General features: G+C 43.1%; 1 protein-coding gene across 3 annotated transcripts in view; it reads right to left on the bottom strand.

Annotated features, from left to right (window-relative positions):
• Positions 1 to 15,070: 15,070 nt before the first annotated feature.
• Frmd6 (FERM domain containing 6) overlaps positions 15,071 to 20,365 on the bottom strand; it is a 71,965-nt gene continuing 66,670 nt past the window's right edge. For all 3 annotated transcript variants that reach the window (XM_090345088.1, XM_090345090.1, XM_090345089.1), the window contains exons 13-14: positions 18,939 to 19,030; positions 15,071 to 16,273 (exon numbers count right to left, since the gene is read on the bottom strand). In XM_090345088.1, the coding sequence (XP_090201214.1) occupies positions 15,989 to 16,273; positions 18,939 to 19,030 (377 nt within the window). In that variant the 3' untranslated portion in view covers positions 15,071 to 15,988. The remainder of the gene's footprint in view (positions 16,274 to 18,938; positions 19,031 to 20,365) is intronic.

Genomic DNA, 20,365 nt, shown 5'->3' with positions numbered 1-20,365 from the left:
CAGTTCCCAGGACCCAAGTTTACGCCCCAGGACTGGGAAAAAAAAAAAAGAATAAAGATCAGATCTCCAATCAGATCCTGCCTTAATACTCACTGGCAACTGGACACAGAGGACAGCTCCTCCATGGTGGTAGGCCTCAGTTTCTTCACTACCCCTGTTTGGGGGAGGAGGGGCTCTAAGAAATAGATGGGTACAAGAAAGGTGCTCAAAGTCTCCTGAGGAAATATACCAGATGGGGAATGGGCTTGACTCTGATGCGCCTGTTGGCAGCTCCTTTCTCCTCTTCTCTTGTTAATCCACAAGGATGGTTACAAGGGAGCGATTACATTTCAGGTATGTTAGCTCCTAGGCTAGTGTTCTGGGAAAAGAGATAGGAAATAGATGCATAATATATTCAGACCCTGCTTTTGTTGAAAAGCACAGACTCCTCTGTCAGACCTGCAAACGTCCAAAGGGCAACTAAAAGCAGAGAAAACAAAGTTTGGCATTCCAGCCTCCATTTTCTATGTACCTTTGATTGGTGCCATTCTCTCTACAGTCACTTTGGAATCCAAGAGGGTCCGGACTGATGGACAAGCATTCTATGACAAGAGTCAAAGCCTGTGTCAGGCAACAACCAAATATGTGTGAGATTGTGTGTGCCGCACGCATTTGTATGTGTGCATGAGCGCATGTGAATCTTGCTTTATTATTTTGGGGGGGGTGGTTAATTGGAAATAGAATTTCTTGTCTTTATCGGCCCAATCTTGCTTTGAATTGCCATCCTTAGATCTCAGTAAACCTGCAATTCTCAGTCTCCTGGGTCACAGTCTCTTGAGTAGCTAGAATTATTAGCTTGAGCCACTGGCACCCATCAACTACAATCTTCTTCCTGTAACAAAGGCACAACCTACCTGAGCAATCTTGACCAAACCTCTGAGCACTTCTGATTACCAGACCACACCTGTGACCAAAACTACTTAATAATTATGCATACTTTGCATTCCCACCTATAATTCTTCCACTAAACCTCATGTCTATACCCTGAAGATGGGCTAAAATGCTTCTTGTCTCTTGCCACAGGATGCCTGTGACACATAATCTCCCTTCTCTGCCCTTCACCTCCATTGTATCCATCTCTTTGGAATATTGTGGCAAGATACAGGGACTCACATGTGGTGCCACTGGAGTGGTGCCTCTTGCCTTGAACTGTTGCTTAAGCACTTCATAGCTGCATGAGAAAATCATTCAGGAAAAGGAATTAATAGTTCACAGTGCACTGTATTCTTCATCGGTGTAGTCCCCCTCTGTGCATTCTCTAACATTATTGTCCCTGGACCAGACCTTGCTAAAGCACTATACCAGGTAACCATGATACCAGACGGGACAGGACCTGGCGTACATCCATATTGTTGTGGCAGCCTTCAACCACAAGATGGCACACAACTCTCTTCTTTTGGCAGAGAAATGCACTTGATGTTTGAAATTTAGTATATTTCAAATCAGAAGGAAATATTATTTTTCTTAAGTTGCCTCTTTCTAAAATAAGGATAAAGAGTACAAAAAGGAATTGAGCTAAGGATGGCAGCCAGTGGGTGAAGGAGAACTGGAGCAGACGGAGCCTAGGGAGTTGCTTAGAAGGGGCAGGCTTGCCTCCTGGGGTGTTGCGTTTGATCCTGTACTATACGAGGGGTATCTGTCTTTATCAGGGGAATATGTAATCCCTGAATTGTTTCCCATAAAGACATACACATATTCCTTATCTTTCCTTCCTTAGCCTCAAAACCTGAAAAGATGTGGCTTATTGGTTTGTTTGTTTTTAAAGCCCCCATTCTGCATTCTTCTCTACGAATGCCTGACCACCCACTGCATTTTCACTTATTGTTGTGTGTGTGCCAGTTCATTCTCTGCTAGTCCAAAGTCCTGGCTGAAGTGGTCCCGGTTGGTGTCTGAGTCATGACTTAATGCCACTCTGCTGATGAGGTGTTTCTTTCCAAGGCTATCCCTTTCACTTAGAAACACCTTACACAAGGCAACATTATGGAACTCAAGGTACTTGTAATGACTCCACAGTAGCTTAAGAATCTCATTTTACAAGCAAGATAGTTGTAGGTTGTCATTAGAAACTTTGCACTCAGATCAGGGAGCATCTAGGAAACCCTGAAAAGATGTGGTGCAGACACAAGGACAAATAGTTGGCATACTGAGTTGGCTGGGAGGGTTCTTTTAGAGATGATCCCTAAGGCCAGGCACTCTCCCTGGAGTACTGTGCCTGAGGAGTAGAGGTAAGAATCTGCCTCTTTGCCCAGGATACACAAGAGTTCAATCCTCAGCAATACCCTGCCCCCAAAGAAAAGATTTCTAAGTTCATAAGTGAAAGAACTAAGGCGATATTGATCTTCTCACCTGTGAATAGACTCTCATAGACTCACAGGAAGTGTTGGTTTAGAAGGCAGTGTGGAGACAAAGTTGGGTTTGTATGTGTTGAGTCTGAAGTGCTCAAAGGACATTCAGGCAGAGATGAGTGGCAGGCTGCTGGAGGGGGCGATAGGCTGGAGAAGTCTACCTGGACAGAGCAGTAGGCAGCAACGTTCAGACCAGGAGACTAGATGAGTGTCTTGGAAGGAAGTGAGGAGAAGGTAAAGCAGAGGGTCAAGGAGGTCCGCAAGGTAGAAGGAACAGAAGTAAACTGGGTCCTGGTGGCTCAGGTCTGTCATCCTAGTTACTCAGACGAGCAGATCAGCAGCTCTTGGGCTGAGCTATCCCTGGCAGAAAAGTCTGGGAAACTTTATCTCCAATTCATCAGCAAAAAAATGCCAGAAGTGGAGCTGTGGCTCAAGGGCTAGAGAGCCAGCCTTGAGCACAAAGCCAAGTGGAAGCATTAAAGTCCTGTATTCAAGCCCCAGTCCTAGCAGAAGCCATGCTCATGGGTGCCATCAACACTAAATGTTAGAGTGCCACTACGAGGCAGTAAAGGGCTAGCAAGGTGAAGACCATAAGCTAAGATGGTATTTGAGAGTGAGGGACTGAAGGGTGAAGGGAGTTGAGAGTAGAGATGGGGAGGGCAGGCCACCTGGGTGGCTCTGGATGCGAGGAGGGAGCCAAGTGGGTGCCACTGGACTGTGGAGGAGGGGACAGGGCAGCATTCAGCTGGCTAGAGGACAGAGGAAGCTTTTGCTTTGTGGCACTTGGGTTTGTGCACTTGTTTAGAATAGGGAGCCTTTGAAATATGTATGGGTCGAGGGGAAAGACGTGCTGAGCTGAAGCCCAGCACAAAGGCCATGAAGGGCTGTGTGTCCTAAGAGGCCAGGAGAAGGCTGCTGATGGCTGGGTTGTGACACGATGTGTGCCGTATCGTTGGAGATTGGAGGACAGAATGTCAGAAGAGGCAAGTGGATGGAGACCAGTTTGGAAGTGTGAAGGTGACAAGTTGACTTGGAACAAGAGAACAGCAACATGATTAGAGGTGGAGATGTTAGAGGACCCTGTCACCAGATGTGTCCAATGGAGGAAGGCCAGCCTGGACGCTAGCAGTGGTTTCACCACCTACCATCTATTTGGCGTGAAAAAAGTAGATCTGATCTTTCTTAAGACTCAGATTTCCTTTGGGTTTTTCTGTAGTAGTAGGGTTTGAATTCAGGGCTTTGTGCTTTCTACCACTTGTGCCGGGATTCTAGATATTTTTTGGTTTTGTTGTTTTTCAGAAAGGCTCTTGCTTTTTTCATCTGGTGATGTCCTACCTAGGCAGTTCAAAGTGGGGAGGTGACAGGCATGCACCATCAGACCTGCTTGTTCTATGCAGGGTCCCATTGGGACAGCCTCAAATTGTAATCTTCCTGTTTTGCCCCTCTCAAATGGCCGGGATTACAGTTGTGAGCCTGGCCCTAGGGCTCAATTTTCTCATTCACTAAGTTAAAATTCACAATTGCCCTTCTTCCAATGGATTTTTGAAAAAGTGTATTACCAGGGTGAGGTACAGAGGGGTTGCAGTTACATTCATCAGATTGTGGGTACATTACTTCTTGAACATTGTTACCCCTTCCCATGTTTTTCTCCCACTTTCCCTTCCCCCACTCATTTGGAATTTTTTTTTAAGAACCAAATCAAATTCTATGCTGCATAAATGACAAAGGAGATCATCACGCAGCCAATTCAAGAACTACAATGACCAGGTCATCTCATGGTGACTAACTTGTATCATGTGTCTTTCTATAGACTGAAAATACGTTGAGACTAGAGGGTATTCATCTCTCCCTGTCTCTCTTTCCTTTGTCTTCCTCACACACAATTCAAACCTGCCTTCTAGAGGAACTGCCATAAGGGCTGTTACATATGATTGAGCCAATCTGGCTACACCTCCAGGATCCTGACCTCTGTTACAAACTTCCCCACCCTTCCTCTTTTATTTTGTCAGTTATGGAGTTATGTCTGGGCTTGGGTGCTGTCTCTGACCCTACCCCTTGAGTCACAGACTCACCTCTAGTTTTCTGGTGGTTAATTGGAGGTAAGAGTCTCATGGACTTTTTGTGCCTGAGCTGGCTTTGAACTGTGATCCTCAGATCTCAGCCTCCTGAGTAGCTAGGATTACAGGTGTGATCCACTGGCACCTGGCAAAACAAATAACGCTGTTTTTCCCCCCCTCAGTCCTGGGGCTTAAACTCAGGGACTGGGCACTGGCCTTGAGCTTGCTGAAAGCCAGTGCACTACCACTTGAGCCACAGCACCACTTCTGGCTTTTGTGAGTGTGGTTCTGTGGAATCGAACCCAGGGCGTCGTGCATGCTAGGCAAGCACTCTACCTCTAGGTCACATTTCAGGCTCTCCTCACCTTTCCTCTTAACTGCTTTGCCACTGCTACCATTCTAGACGCATCACCCGCCCCCCACCCCAGCATGAGACTCCTTCAGCTAGGCTCTGGGAATGAGTTCTAGCAATTGAAGGCTCACAGATGTTAGCCACAAAAGAAGTCAGCTGAGCCAAGTGGATGGTTCCGAAACACTGAAGAACTTTCTTAAAGTCAATCTGCTTATAACTATTTTTATCCTATGCATGAAGACACGTTGGCAAATGGAGCACATTTAGTATCTGAATGCTAAGGAGTCCACACTGAGACAAAGGGTCTGTGGCATCTGTGGAGCTGTCCCTGCCCATCCCCAGGGACTTCAGATGCTCCAGCAAGGCAAGTAGCAGGCTGTGATGATATATGAATAATGGAAGCCACTAGCATAGCTTCCACTGCTGGGTCAGGTTGTCATTTGTCATACTTAGCCACCCTCAATAGAGAAAAAGAAAAGAAAATTTTAATAAATGAACTATGACATATTCCAATCTTTCCTTCTCTCCCCCCCTCCCAGGTCCCCTAGTCACCCTCTCCGCAATTATTCCTATTCTGGGCAAGAGCTTCTGCAAGTCCCAGTGGCATTTCTTAAGGGTTCATTGTCCCCAGGGATTGCACAAAGCCACACTGGTCCTTCTGAGCAAACACTCTTCTGTCCGCCAGAGGTCAGGCTGCAGCCAGGAACCGATTGCCTGAAGCCTGGCTGTGACCTAGTTCCTCTCAGGAACTGCAAGGCAGGCGGGGGAGCCGGACTAGATTCGTCCATCTAAGGCTTGCCTAGAGCCTGGCAGCCAGAAGCCTGTGTGACAACTTTGCATGTGTAATAGACATGAGCAGACAGGCCAGGAAGCTGCCTGGAGTCAGATTTGGTCCTTGGTGAATCTTTCTTCCTTTTCTCCACCAACCACTCACTTGAGAATTGTAGGGAGACAGGGGCAGGGGACAGGCAGGGAGAAGAGGGGACTTTACCAGAAGAGCAGATTCTTGGGGCATGCTTCTGGAGGCCCATTCTGGAGGATTGTACTGAACCCTGAAATCTACAAGTTGTGCAAACTCTTTCGGTGGGAGCCACAGGAGTGCACCCTAAGTGGACACAGCTGGAAGCAGGGGTTCCGTACCTGGTAAGCAGATGTGGAGCCATGGTAGGCAGAGGAGATTAGACCATGTGCCCATCTTCTCAGGCCTGTAGGGCTACTGGCACTCTTGAGGAGATGACTGCTACTGCTTGCACATATAATGCTCCAGCTGGGAATGAAGGAAAGGTCTTCCTACACTGTACTGTACGGTGTTAGAGCTGGCCTTACCTTTCCAGATGCCTGCATGATCCATGTTTCTTCCAGTCATTTCTGAGCACTGGTTTCCTTATTTCAGAATGTGTCTCTGTCCTCCTCACCGCTCACAAAAAGCATCCAAGACATAGAAGCAGCTGAGCTTTCTTCTCAAGATAATCCTCATTTTTCTTCCTTCTTGGCTGCTTCGACACAATCTACTACATGAGCATTTAATGTACTTGCAGCTTTTCAGGGAAGACTGGAAGGAAAATGTGACATTAAATATGTAAAATCTATCCTGAAGTCACTTCCATTAAAAAAAATGTGCTTTAGAATTGAGAAAAGTTTTCTGCCTTCTTTTAAGAATCTATCACTATGCTATTCACTGGACCTAAATTCATAGAGTGCTTGTTGTGTCAGAAACCTTGTTCTAAGGCTGGAGGTGAAGCCACCGAAAGACAGCTCTCCCCTTCACAGGGCCTACCTGATGGTATCCAATCAAAGACTGGACAATGGGGTAGAGAATCCTTGTGACTCAAGCAAAGGGGTAGGGAATCATTGTGACCCATGGCGTTAATAACTAAACACAGAATGGATGGGTCAATTTCAGAGTAGGTAGAAGGGAGGATGTTTCAGAAGGGACCTAAGATCAGAAAAGTGTCCCAGAGAGAGAAGACTTATGTCTGGTTTCTATCAGGCCCACCTGGTACCTTAGCCCAGGGCTATAAAACTTTCCTTCATCGTGGAATTCAGCATTGACTGGGAACTTGTTCTTTGCCTTATATGATGTTAGGTCTTCACCTAATCCTGTGATCAAGGGGTGTGGTGTGTGTGTGTGTGTGTGTGTGTGTGTGTGTGTGTGTGTGTGTGTGTGTCCTGCCACGATGAAGTTTATAACCTGGTGCTTATTTTAAAGATAAGGCTCGAAACCTACTAGGTATTTTTGTCAGAGAAAATTGATTCTTGATGGGAGAGAGCTTTTTGAGTGCAAATACCAAAATTCAGTAAGAAAATAAGTTGTAGAAGCAGCTGAATTACGCTCAGATTAAACACAGAACAACAACAAAACAAAGCCCACATCCAATCAGTATCTTCCACACAGTTTTCGAAAACAAAGCTGCTCGCGGCCCTCTGAATTTCCCCTTTCAGACTGTGGAGTTTCCGGGAAGAGAAATACCTGTCTGTGAGTCTCTTAGTCACCCATCAGAGGTCACTGCTGAAAAAGACTGGCAGGAATGGAAGATGGTGATGATCTCAAGGGGAGTTTTGGCAGTGTCTTGCACAAATGCCCCAGGCTTCTCCACCGGCAGGAATACTGCAGGAGCTGCCAAGCCCCTAGAAAAGGCAAGTTTTTCGTGATATTCTGTTGGGGCTCAGAAAATTTTCCTTTGCATCTGAACTTTAAAGGAAGGAGGAAGAAGCGGAAGAATGCTCCTAGAGAAAGAGCTATCTGGGGCCATGGCAGGGGAGGTTTGGGGCTGGCTCACCGGGCTTCTAAAGGTGGTGAGAAGAATGGATCTGTACATTCAATTCTGCTCCTACCCCACAAAACCCTAGATTAGTAGATGTGAAGGAGCCCCCCCCCACAAAAAATAGATGTACACTTCCAGAAAGCCACGGTAGAACTTCAGGTAATGTCTTTAAGTCTGTGAACTTTAAACTAGAGCTGCATGAACCCACAATTCTGGTAGCCTCTCCCCACTATCCTGACCTCTGCTCCCCCTCCATCTCCCATCTCTCTCAATACAGGGTCTCTGGTTCCACGTTTTGTCCTCCGCCCCTAGAGGCTTGTGACTGAAACCAGAGAGTCAGCCCCAGCTGCGGTGCCAGGTGGAGCAAGTGACTTGTGTTCTTTCAACAAGGGCTTTGGGTTACTAGACACCCATCTGCTGGCTGCTCCTTCTGAGGAAATGGGATCCAGAGTGTTCTCCTGGGCCACGCTCACCCATAGGCACTGGGGACAGGGATCTGTCTCTCCCTCTGGCACCTTCACCACCACCAAGTCCCAGGAGGCTTTTCATTGTTATCCCAGCGCCTCCCAGCACAGCCTGCAAGTGTTGTCAGGAAGATCCCATCTCCCTCTGTTTTTTTTTTTTTTTTTTTTTTTAAACCAGTCCTGGGCTTAAGCTCAGGGCCAGAGCACTGTCCTTGGATTTTTCTCAAGGCTAGAACTCTACCACTTGAGCCTCAGCACCACTTCTGGCTTTTCCTAAGTATGTGGTACCAAGGAATCGAACCCCCGTCGTCAGGCATGCTAGGCAAGCACTCTACCACTAGGCCAAACTCCCGGCCCCCCTTTCCCTCTTTTGATCTTCCTTAACAGAATCTAAACCTTGTCCCCACTCACCTCCTATCTTCTTCCTTTCCTTTCTTCCTTTCTTTTTTTCCTTTTCCTTTTTGGTCTGTCAAAGAACTTGAACACAGGACCCTGGTGCTGTCCCTAAGCTTTTCCATTCAAGCCTAATTCTCTATCACCTTGAACCGCAGCGTCACTTCCAGTTTTCTGGTGGCTAACTGGAGTAAATGTCTCAGGGATTTTCCTGCCCAGGCTGGCTTTGTTTCTGGATTCTCAGATCTCAGCCTCTTGATTAGTTAGGATTACATACATGAGCCACCAAGTGTCTGGGTAATTTTTGCTTTTTTTTTTTTAATGGTTTCTGGAGATCAGTGCTCATGACAGCAATAGTTTTTTATTTCTTGAATTTTTAAGTGTTTCTAATCAAAGTAATACATTCACATAATTTTACACAATCTAAGATACCAAAAAAGAGACCAATTTTTCTTCCTTCCCCAAACACTAATGCATTCAACTCATGACATAGTTTCAGAAGAAAAGTATTTATTTCTGTATTTCTCAATATTTTTATAATATTTTCATACTGCTTTTCATACTATTTTCTACTTTTCAATGCTACTGACTTCCTATTATAAAAGGTGGCAGATAATCTTTTTAATCTGCATTCCCTGACTCTTACCCAGAATTTTCTTCTCTGTCCAATACTTAAGCTATTTGTTTTTTTTTCCTTTTTTTTTGAAACTGATATTGTTGGAATGTTAGCACTGTAACTGTGTTAATTGTTGAGTTATGGAGTGAACTATGCTAAGATGTTTTTCTTCCACATTTTATTTTCAAGAGTTAATAGCTCCACCTGGGAGTTTGGCCTAGTGGTGGAGTGGTTGGTTATCACACACAAAAACCTGGATTTGATTCCTCAGCACCACATACATAGAAAAACCCAGAAGTGGTACTGTGCCTCACGTGGTAGAGCTCTAGCCTTGAGAAAGTCCAAGGGCAGTGCTCAGGCCCTGAGTTCCAGCCCCAGAACTGGCAAAAAAAAAAAAAAAAGAGTTAATAACTTTCTCTTTTTATTTGATTAATCTGTGTATGTCTCACATTCTTCACCAAACTCTAAACTTCTTACTTTTCAAATTATTTATTTATTTATTTTTGTGCTGGTCCTGGGACTTGATCTCAGGGCTTAGGTGCTGTCCCCGTAGTTCTTTTGCTCAAAGCTAGTGCTCTACCACATGAGCCACAGTGCCATGTTTTTCTCCCCTGTGCCTGACTGGAGATAAGAGTTTCATGGGCTTTCCTCTCACGATGGCTTCGTACTGTGATCTTCAGATCTCAGCCTCCTGAGTAGCTAGGATCATAGGTGTGAGCCACTGGCACTCAGCCCTCCTTTTTTTCCCCAAAGACATCTATGGAAGGTCTTTGGATCTTTTTCTTCAGGATTCTATTTTAGCTTGTAGGTCATTTTCCTCTCGCCTCAGTGACTCAGCAGTTGCTCCAGCTGGCTCTTTCAAGATGGCGGAGCAGCCTGGAGCAACTCTGGTGAGGAGGGGTCAGTGATGTGGAGAGGACACAATGGAGTGTACTGTCCCCAAAGGTAGATACTAACTTAGAGCTGAATCACCCAGCCTAGCTCCTCCCCTTTTCTACTTTCATTATAAATGAACATGAAGAAGCAAAGCCTGAGTTTGAACTGTTTGGTGTGCAGTCTATTATCACCTCTCCATCTAGAGGTAGGGGTCCCTCTACTTACTTTGTTTATGTCATGGGCCTCTTCTTAGGACAGGTGGTTATCAGTGTACAGGGGAGAAATATCTCTAATAATAACTCTGGGTTAAACAAGCCTTGGTGGCTTTGGGAAGTTAGGGATGTGTGTTCTAAATGTCAACCAACCAATTTAGCAGTAAATGTGGAACGGCATTCCTTCTGTAGTTGGGAGCTGTCTGTTCTAATGAAATCCATCTCTTGAAGTCATGACAGTAATAAATTGAGGAATCCCCGACTGATTAATAGTTGACACCAGATGGATAAACACCCGCTTAAGTAATGAGTTAGTTAATTATAGCTGGGCCATGTTTATAGACTTCAATGAATCTCTTGAGAGTATATAACTTCCTCACCTGCAATGGCTCAAGGCAGCGAAGTGGAGCTTTCCATTAGTCAGCTCCTCTATTTGTTCCAAAAGTATGTCCTTACCAATGGAAAACTGAGTGGATTCAGTTTACTCACACTGTTGTCACTCACACTGCTTGTGACAGGGACAGATCTTTGGGTTTTAGCCTGGTTTTAGCATCACTTGCAGAGCCACTCCAGACTCCATCACTGTGGAGCTCTGGGTTGGGCTATGGGCGCTGTCCTTATGTACTCTCTGGTTGCTCTGCTGTGCACTCAGTGTTGAGAACCAGGTTATAGATTAGAGACACAGCTGTCATTGTGCCAATTTTTAATTATGTATACATGCAAAATAGGTTTCAATTTTTAAGAGAAAGCAATACTTTAGTCTTTGCAAGGATTTGGCCAAGTACAGGAAAACTGCCTATTTCTCTAGTATTTAAAGATGACAATATTGTGTGTGTGTGTGTGTGTGTAACGTTTCCTTGCTGCCACCCTCCAAATACAGATCCCTCTCCATATCTCTACCCCTCTCTGCCCCTCCTCCTGTTGCAAGCACAGCATCTGTTGTTCTGTTCAATCCCCAGCACATTGCCCTTTCCATTTTATAACTCTTTTGATGTCCTCACCTGGGACCCAAGGCCTTTCTCTTCTCAAGCTAGCAGTAGGTCCCTAGGATTCCTCACAGGTCCCTGAATAGCCGCTGTTGTCTCTGGCTTCTCATTCTGCAGGGATAGCCTCCCTGCAGATGAGGGATTCCTCATCTGATTTTTCTGCTTCCATTTCCATCCTCAGGTCCTTATTGTCTCTGGGCCAAGGCAATGCCTATGTTAGTCTGGCATGTAGTGGGTGTCTCAAAAATTCATTTCACTTTCCTATCAAAATAGTGTCTTCTCTGTTAGTTCTGAGCTTTTGTGAAAGGCACTTGGGTAGCATGGCTGATGTAACAGAAAAAACTTTTGGAGACATACTTGGGTTTAAATTCTTCTCCACTGCTCACCAGCTGTAGGGTCTGGGCCTGTGCAATGACAGTAATTGTCCTTTGAAGGGTTATGAAGATTAGGCATAATGCCTCAAGTATCAAATGCATGATGTGATATTTTCTTCACTGATTTCAATCTACTTAACTTCACCAGATATGGTAAAGTTCATATGTGGAAAGCTTTGGTTTGGGATACCAAACCAAGTTGTTCAAGGAATGCTATTCCATACCAGTTAAATATCTGGTAGAAGTTCTGAAACCCCCTTCTCTCACCTGGGGCAGATTTTACCTACTGCCTCATTAGTTTAGTCAATAAAAGCTCTCTGAATCATCATCTTTATTTTAGTCAAGAAAAATTAAGTGAAGAGAAAGCAATGGATTTCTCTTTGGAAAAAACTAGGGCTTTTGTAGAATTTACCTACACACACACAGCTCTGGGCAATTTCCTTTATGTTATGTGACTTTCATACTGGGTCTTGTGAAAGCAACTGCTTGCTTTTGAGAAAAAACTAAAATCAACACTCCAGTGAGAAGTACTTCAAAGGACTCAAGCTAGAATGTATGTGTGCATATGTGTACATTTTATAAACATATATATGTACACACACATATGTACTGAAATTGAGGCTTGAATTCAGGACGTGGGCACTGTCCTTCAGCTTTTTCCACTCAAGGCTCACACTCTACCACTTGAGCCACAGATGTGCTTCTGGTATTTTGCTAATTAATTACAGATGAATTATCTATGGGCTAGGTGCTTAGTGGCTCACATCTAAAATTCTAGCTACTCAGGAGGCCAAGATCTGAGGATTGTGGTTCTAAACCAGCCTACAACAAGAAAGTCCGTGACACTCTCATCCCTAATAAACTAAAAAAAAAAAAGAAGAGCCTGGCTTTATTTCTTTTGCCTTGAGCAAAAGTAGTTCAGGCATAGAACCCAGGGCCTGAGTTCACACCACAGGACTGACACACAAAAAAGATGCCATGACATCTCTAGTCATACAAGAAATGCAAATCGTCAAAACAACTTTGAGATTCCACCAGACGCCCTTCAGTAGATGAATGGATCAAGATGTGGTATTTATACACAATAGAATTCTTTGCTGTCATCAGAAAGTTCATAATGCACTATGCAAAGTTATTTCTTCTTTTTCCCATTATGTTTAGTCTCATGTGGTTACTGTATCTGACTTTGTTACCTGGTATACTGTATATACGTTTATTTGAAATAGGGAAGGGAAGGGGGCGGGAGGAAGCAAAGGGGGACAAAAACTTGAGAAGGGGTATCAAGGTTCGAGAGTAATATACCCATTACGTCATTACCTGATGAATGTAACTGTAACTCTCTATACTTTATCCTGACAATTAAAAAAATTATGTGAGCAGAAATTAAAAAAAAGATGTCATGAATGTTTCTGCCTAAGCTGACTTCAAACCACGATCCTCAGATCTCAGCCTCTAGAGTAGCTCAGATTACATGCATAAGCCAACAGTGCCCAGAAAAATAAGACAGAACAACACCAAATTAAAAGCAGTCCTTTTTGTGCCATATAGGAATGGTGGCTGGCTAGGTGTCCCTAGTGGCCTGGTCACCCTCTAAGTTGCAAAAAGTAGCAGTATCTGCCTGGTGGGAATGAGGATTAATATGCAGTTTTAATACAGGTGACGAGGCTTGGCATACAGCAGTGCTCGGCCTGAGGCTACTGTCATGGAAGTTTATACTGTGAGTTGTTTAGGTCCTTCACTGTGCTCCACTAGGGGACAGAAAAACACAGCACACAATCATTTCTCCATGCTTGCTCCATTGAGAACGCTAACAATAGAAGACATTTTAAAGGCCATGAAAGTAACTTTATTGACTACTGTTCTTACCATGAAACACCTATAAGAAATCATTACAAAATAATGCAGTCTCTTTTTACATACTTTTGGTATCATCCCCATATGATGATCCTTTCACAGAAAGGACTATTTACAGTAAATGTAGATATAAAGCTCACTGTTGCAAATACAATTGAAGATGATGTGTAGAAGCAACACATACCAAATTGGTATACTAGCAATGGATATGTAACTAATGCAGAATAAATAACAGCTTCATACTTTTCCTTTTTTATTTTTTAAAACAACCTCCAAATACAAAAATGTAGATTATTCAAAGTGGATTTTCATATACATATACATATATATATATATATAATTTTCCTGCAAACAGTGGATCAAAAAGCGCAAATGTTCCCTTGCATCTTTTACTTTTGAAAACCCCTAAGATTATTCATAAATCCAATTAGAAAGAGGGTGTGCAAAACCAGCAACAATACTGGCAAAACCCTGAAAACATGGTTGAAGCTGAGAGAAAATAAAGTATAAAGCACTACCTGTTCAATTAAATAAGGTTTTCTTTGTTCTCTGTGTTTGCAAGAATGCTAAGAGCTAAAGAAATGCACTGCATTATTATCTGGGCTTTGTACAATATGAACTTCACCAGGATCTACAGGAAATGATGGATTATTTAATGACCCAGAAGTAGAACAGCCATTAAATGATCCCTTCATACTTTATTCCCTCTTTCAGAGACTGAGATACTTGTATACATTCTGATATCCAAAACTTTGGTTCTTTTAAAGCGTTTTACAAAGACAAAAATAACTGTATGAACACAGAACTATACAGAACTTTTATTTCCTTTTGAAGCGTTGGGTTCCTAATGAGGTTCTGCAGATCCTGTACCGTGCTCAGAGGTGTCACAGGGTGAGGGTGGGGGTGGAGGTTGGGGCTGTGTGGGCACCCCTTTTAATAATACTGACTCCATCCACAGTAACATCACCTATGTTCTGTGGTACCCTATATCTACTTCTTTGTTACTTGAAAACAGAATTTTGTACAAAAATATGACTGTTTCTTTAGAAAATAATATATAGTTCTTTTTCTAATAAAACCTGGCAGATAGCAAAATGGTATATCAAAATATGGTAAACAAATGTTGTAAAATATTAAACCATTAAAAATATCTCATAGAAAGACATTGTGCTATGAAGTTCTCTCCTGAAATACAAGCAACATTTTCACTGTACATTGCAGGCTAAGCACCCATCCTCCTGACTTAATCTCATGATCTACAACAACAGCAGCATTGCAGAGACCATCTAACAAGTGGCCCTTTCCCATACAGCTGCATTTTCTATACTGGATTTCAAAATCAACAAAAAGACACCCTCTGCACCAGTGGTCTTCAGCTCTGTTGCATATGAGCTACACCTGAAAAACTTGAGAGGAAAAAAGGCCATAGTACCTGGGTCCCACTCATAAACAGCCCATCTCCTTGGTCCAGAGTGGGGCCTGGGTATTTTTTTTAAAGCTCCTCAAATAATTCTACTACACAGTAAGAGTTGAGAATCATGGCCCAAGGCACATGAGAAAGAAGTCATTCTTAACTGCACATATCAAGTGATTGTCTGGGCATCATTCACTCAGCAACACAGTCTCAATGTTATACAAGGAATTGTGTACACAAAATAGTCATGGAAGCCAAAATGAAGTCAGTGAGCTTTAAACGTAAGCATACACAATCCCACATAGTTATGTAAGACACACATATGTATAGAGTATTTTAATCAAGAAGAAATTAGCATTACTATAATTTGTTCTTGATAACTGAAAAACAACACAAACCAAATACCACCATGCACAAACATTTTCTAAGACTCTGACAAATGCCAGGTTTGTAAACCCACAAATTGCACTGCCGTTAAACACAGCAGACTGGTTATTTAGGTGAGGAACTCAACTGAACCCGAGACCTTTCTGGAAGAGCAATGAGGGGAGTGTGGCACTGAGGGTGTGAAAAGGCGTCTTGAGGCAGCACAGCATGCAGTCTTCTGGTTATTGCTCAATCCACATCCTCTCTTGCTCTGAGCTGGTACTTCTGTTATGTACGCATCTTTGGCTTGCTAGAACCACGTGATCGCGGCCACTTCATGAGTGTTCACTTTGGGATAACTTGTGAGGCAGTGACAGCTCTATATGGAGCAATCATCCCTCCATTCAAAGAAGATCTTCCCTTGCTCCTCCCTCAAATAATGAGCATTTCACAAGGGAGTAGTAAAAACAAAACAAAACAAAAAAACAAGAAGTCTAACATCTTTCATGAAGCTAAAAACAACAACAACAACAACAACTATCTAAACTAAAAAACAACAGCTGAACAAACACCGCAGCCCCTCAGTAAAAGGCTTGGTAAATCAGCAAAGCACATTTCCTTCTGAAGGGTCAACACGCATCTGGGCACTTGTCTTGCTGTAAATACTCGGCAGTCTCTTTACTCTGCATAATACTTAAAGTGCAATTGTCCCAAGGCTTTTGTTTCCATCACAAATATTATAAAGAAAGAGCTATGTTTGGGGTGAAGAAAATATGGCACAAGTAATCTGTAAAAAAAAAAAAAAACAAACCCAGGACTTCCACAGTCTCTGGCAGACAGCAAGCTATCTGCGCAAAGCGGCTGGCAGGTAGGTTTTATACAACAAACTCTGGAACTTCGTCATGAGTGAGATCCAGGGAAAAGTATTTGCTGGTTCTTTTAACTGGAAAAGCATCTTGGATGTTGACACATTGCTGAGCCAAGCAGCTGTTGCAGTAGAGGCCCTCGTCATCCAGTTCGTGGCTACACCCAAAGGTATAACTCTGGGCAGTGTCCTGACACAGACCTGCGATGCGCAGGAAGTCTTTCTGGCACAGTCTGATGTCATCAAGGCTCAAACTATGTCTATCGGTGGAAGTCTTTGGTTTTCGACATATAGTCTGCCAGAGAAGGGAAAATTTTTAAGAATAAGAGTAAGGGAAAGGTAAATGTACTGGCTCTGCAAAGGGATACGTTGTAGAAGCATAAAATATTATGTGTCACAAAGTGGTTTCCAACCTGTAGTTTCTGGAAAAGATGCTGCCACTATTGTATATTACCACTAATACCAATGGCAGTTAACATTTACTGAACACTTACTATGTGCTGACTTAAACAGTGTGTATAAGCAATTTCAGCTTTTATACAGTCATACGAGGCTGGTTATTCTCTATTTCCTACATTTTATAGATAAATAAAACCAAGAGATGCAGATCTCACAGGAATCTAACTATCCCCAGCATCTCAGAAATTGTGCAAGGACCTTCAAAAGAGGCTGGCAAGGTAAACACTACTACTAGTTTTTTTGCACCAGGCTTTGGCAGCACTCTAATGCAGACACCTGTGCTATTTTAATAAGAAATGAAAAAAAGAAACCAATTATCACTCAAAAAACACAGTCGGAAGAAGCCACAGGTCTGGAGTAGAATACAAAGGAAGTTGGGAGAGAAGCATTGGGAGGACTGAGAGAAGTCCTGTCCTACACCGAGTGACCGTGGCAGGCTTCCGACCTCATCGTAGGGAGAAGGGGTGCTGGCAGGAAATATAAAAAGGGTTTTCATGGCTTAGATAATGACACGCATGGGTAAAAGAAACTCTCCTTTCTACCTGTAGCCTTAGCCACTGAGAACCATAAAGGATCATCTTGTTAGAATATGATCCCACTTTTGCTTTAGGCAGAAGTTCCAGGAGGTTATTTTAGAAGGAGCACAACTGAGTGGCAACCCTCACACAGAACAGAGCTCTTACTGATGGAGTGTTCCCAGCCTACAAGACGCTATCACACACAGAACCATTCAAAGGCCCCTAAGGTGTGCACATAAACAGCCCTATGTTAGAGGTGCAGAATCTGCTCACAGGCTGGGCCGCAGGGATATTGCTGTTCTACATTTAACATCGAGGGCCAAAGCTGGGTGGCATGCTGGGAGTTTGGCTCTAGTGCTTGGGCTCTAAGAAGCCCTACTAATGCATACACAGGCTTGCAGATTACCTGGAGTTTTCAGGAAAAACAATCAATATGCTCATACTCCCATTATAACTACTTTAAACAAAAGGAAAGAAAGGAGAAATCATAAAAAGGAAAGGACTAAAAAGCAAGGAGCAAAGACAACCAGAGACAGAAAAAAAAATGTTTAAAGAAAACAATACGGAGACCAAGGAAGAGAGGCATCGGGCTGGGTGTGGTGGCTCAAGCTTGTAATGCTAGGCACTGGGCAGGGAGAAGGAGATCAAGGGATTATTCTGACTGATGTCAGACCATGCAGAAAGGCTCAGACCCCATTCAGTCCATGTCTGGTGGAGGCGGTGCATACTTGTCATCCAAAGATATGGGGGAAGTATAATGGCTAAGTGCAGGGTGCCTCTTTGTGTCATATCAGTGACGAGGGAAGTACAGACAGAAGGATCCCAATCCTGGCCAGCCCATGCAGAAGCCAAGACCTAGCTTGAAAACAACCGACACAAAAAGGGGCAAGCACAGTGGGCTAGGTGGTAGAGCATCGGGAGAGTAAACATGAGTCTTCAAAATCACTGCATGAATGAATGAAGGAGAGGCAAAGGAGGGGGAGAGGAGAGTGTTTAGAAAGCGGCAGTGGGTACCAGCTGCAGACTAAATCCAAATGGGGAAAGCATGAGTTTCAGAATATTTTAGCCACACCTTTGGATATTTTCGTAGTTTAACCAGACTCTAATTTACCAGACTCTTGAAAATTCCATCTGAAAGAAGCAGTCAGATCACGTAAACATTTCTGCCATAATACACTCATCAAGAGTCAGTGATGTCAACAGACATAGCCAGAGCCACATAGCATACTTGCATATACACAGCTAATCTACTAGGGGCTTCCACTGGTACCAAGTGTACAACCAAGTACACAACTTATCCAAAGAAAAACCAATTCTAACATTTAAAAAAAAAGGAAAAAGAAATGCAGAATAAAATGAGAATAAGCTGGGAGTGTGGCCTACTGGTGGAGTGCCTGCCTAGCATGCACGAAGACCTGGGTTCGATTCCTCAGTACCACATATATAGAAAAAAACTAGAAGTGGTGCTAAGGCTCAAGGCTCAAGTGGTAGAGCTCACTATAGTCTTGAGAAAGTCCAAGGACAGTGCTCAGGCCCTGAGCTCAAGCCCAGGACCAGAAAAAAAAAAAAAAGAATAAAATAAGAATGTATGTTATCTGGAAAGTATCATCTCCTTTGGGTTAATATCTTGCCCATTTGCATAAATATAAATGTAAGCTCTATTTAAAATGTTCTGTAACCCAAAGCTATGGACATGGTAATGGAAATCCAAACATAACTATATAGACATAAAAACCTATGACTCTATAGACATAATGTTTTATTAATGTTTCTATGACATACAAACCCTTAGCCTAATTGTGATTAAGTTCTAAATAAGTCCCAGTGATTGTAAATAGAGCTTCCCTCCTTGAACACTTGTATGTTAAACTTGTCATTTAAAATATGATGTAAAAATCAAGTTAATAAATTCTTTAAAAAAAAGGCACCTAGTCAAAAAAAAATGTTCTGTAGCTCTAGTTACTATTTTATAAGTTTCAGTACCTGTGGAAGAGAATCAGTACTCTGGCCACGAAGTTTGACAACTGTTTCTGAAGAGCTGGAGGTGGAAGAACCAATTTCTTTCACAATCAATCCTGAGGTAAAGGAGAGACAAACAATGGATATTTCGAGTTCTTCCTACTTCTTGTCACACATGCTGACATGTGAGGCTCCCAGGAATGCCAAACAGCACTATTACTGGAGAGTTTACTGTGGCTTTTTGGTGGGTGACAAGCAGAATGGCACCAACTCTTTTGTAAGAAATACAATCATGAGAAGTCCAGGAAAGAGTTTGGAGTCTGAATTTTGTACACTATATGTCTAAACAAGTGAAGTTTATGACAGAAGTAAAGACAAAGTCTGTAGGTGCAAAGCAGTTCCTTTACCTGGTGAGAAAACATCTCCCTCTCCATACCTCACTAACCTCCAATTTCTCCCCTGCAAAACACTCATACAGCCACACAGGTTTGGTTTGTTGGGGAAATGCAGTGTGTCAGAATTTAAATCTTTGTAGTCAGGTAGGCTGAGCTAGATTCTGACCAGATAATCCCAGCCCATGTTTCAGTCTCACTCCATCTCAGTCTTCTCTCATGAAATTAGGCTGGTAAGAAGCAGCTATTCACTAGTGTGTCCCTGGCTATTACACAGTGAGTGGAAGTGAAGGGTCAGGCGCATTGTTGGGTGATACAGACATGGGGGAAAGGAGATCAAAAGGGCGGTCACAGTGGGAATCCAGTACTGGTCTCTGAGATCAGCACAGCCCCTTGATCACCTCAGAGTCCAGGGAAAACCTGTTAAACTTTCAGAGTCAGACATCTAGACTTGACATTTCTCTGCAAGCATGAGTGGAGTAATCTTTAAAATGTTTCAAAAGCTAAAATTATTCACTGGAGATGAGCGAATACCCACTGACATTGTTCTTGCTAATGGATGAGGAAAAAGTAAGCAAGTCAAGTCCCAGGTTCGCAAGACTAAATGAATGGCTTCTTTAGGAGAGTATAAATAAAAAGGACCTTGGGTAAGCTCACTTTTAGTCAACCACTACTAGTGGCATTTAGAAATAGCCTTTTCTGTCCTATTCCTTCACTGTTCGGAAGCATAATGATCCAGTCTAGTATATGCCTTGCATATATTGAGGGTACCACAATCAGTTTAATTGAAATAGGGATGTGAAAGCATGCCTGGCTTACTCATAGATGATTTAAATGCTCTTTGGTTATACTGCTCTTATCTGGGGTTTGAGGTTTGGTATGCACTGCTTTTGCAAGGTTTTCTGGAGACACAAAGGCCACATCTCTGGAGGGCCACATCATCTTCATAGGGACTCAAAGACTTGGGCACTGGCTGGTACATGGTGTGGTTTCCATACAGATGCCCTGACAAATACACCATTGGCTATGGTATCTTCAAGTACTGTCTCCAAATACCTA

The sequence above is a fragment of the Megascapheus bottae genome, chromosome 14, assembly GCF_031878675.1.
Source record: "Megascapheus bottae isolate mThoBot1 chromosome 14, mThoBot2.hap1, whole genome shotgun sequence".
Lineage (NCBI taxonomy): Eukaryota > Metazoa > Chordata > Mammalia > Rodentia > Geomyidae > Megascapheus > Megascapheus bottae.
This window is presented reverse-complemented; position numbering and strand designations above follow the sequence as displayed.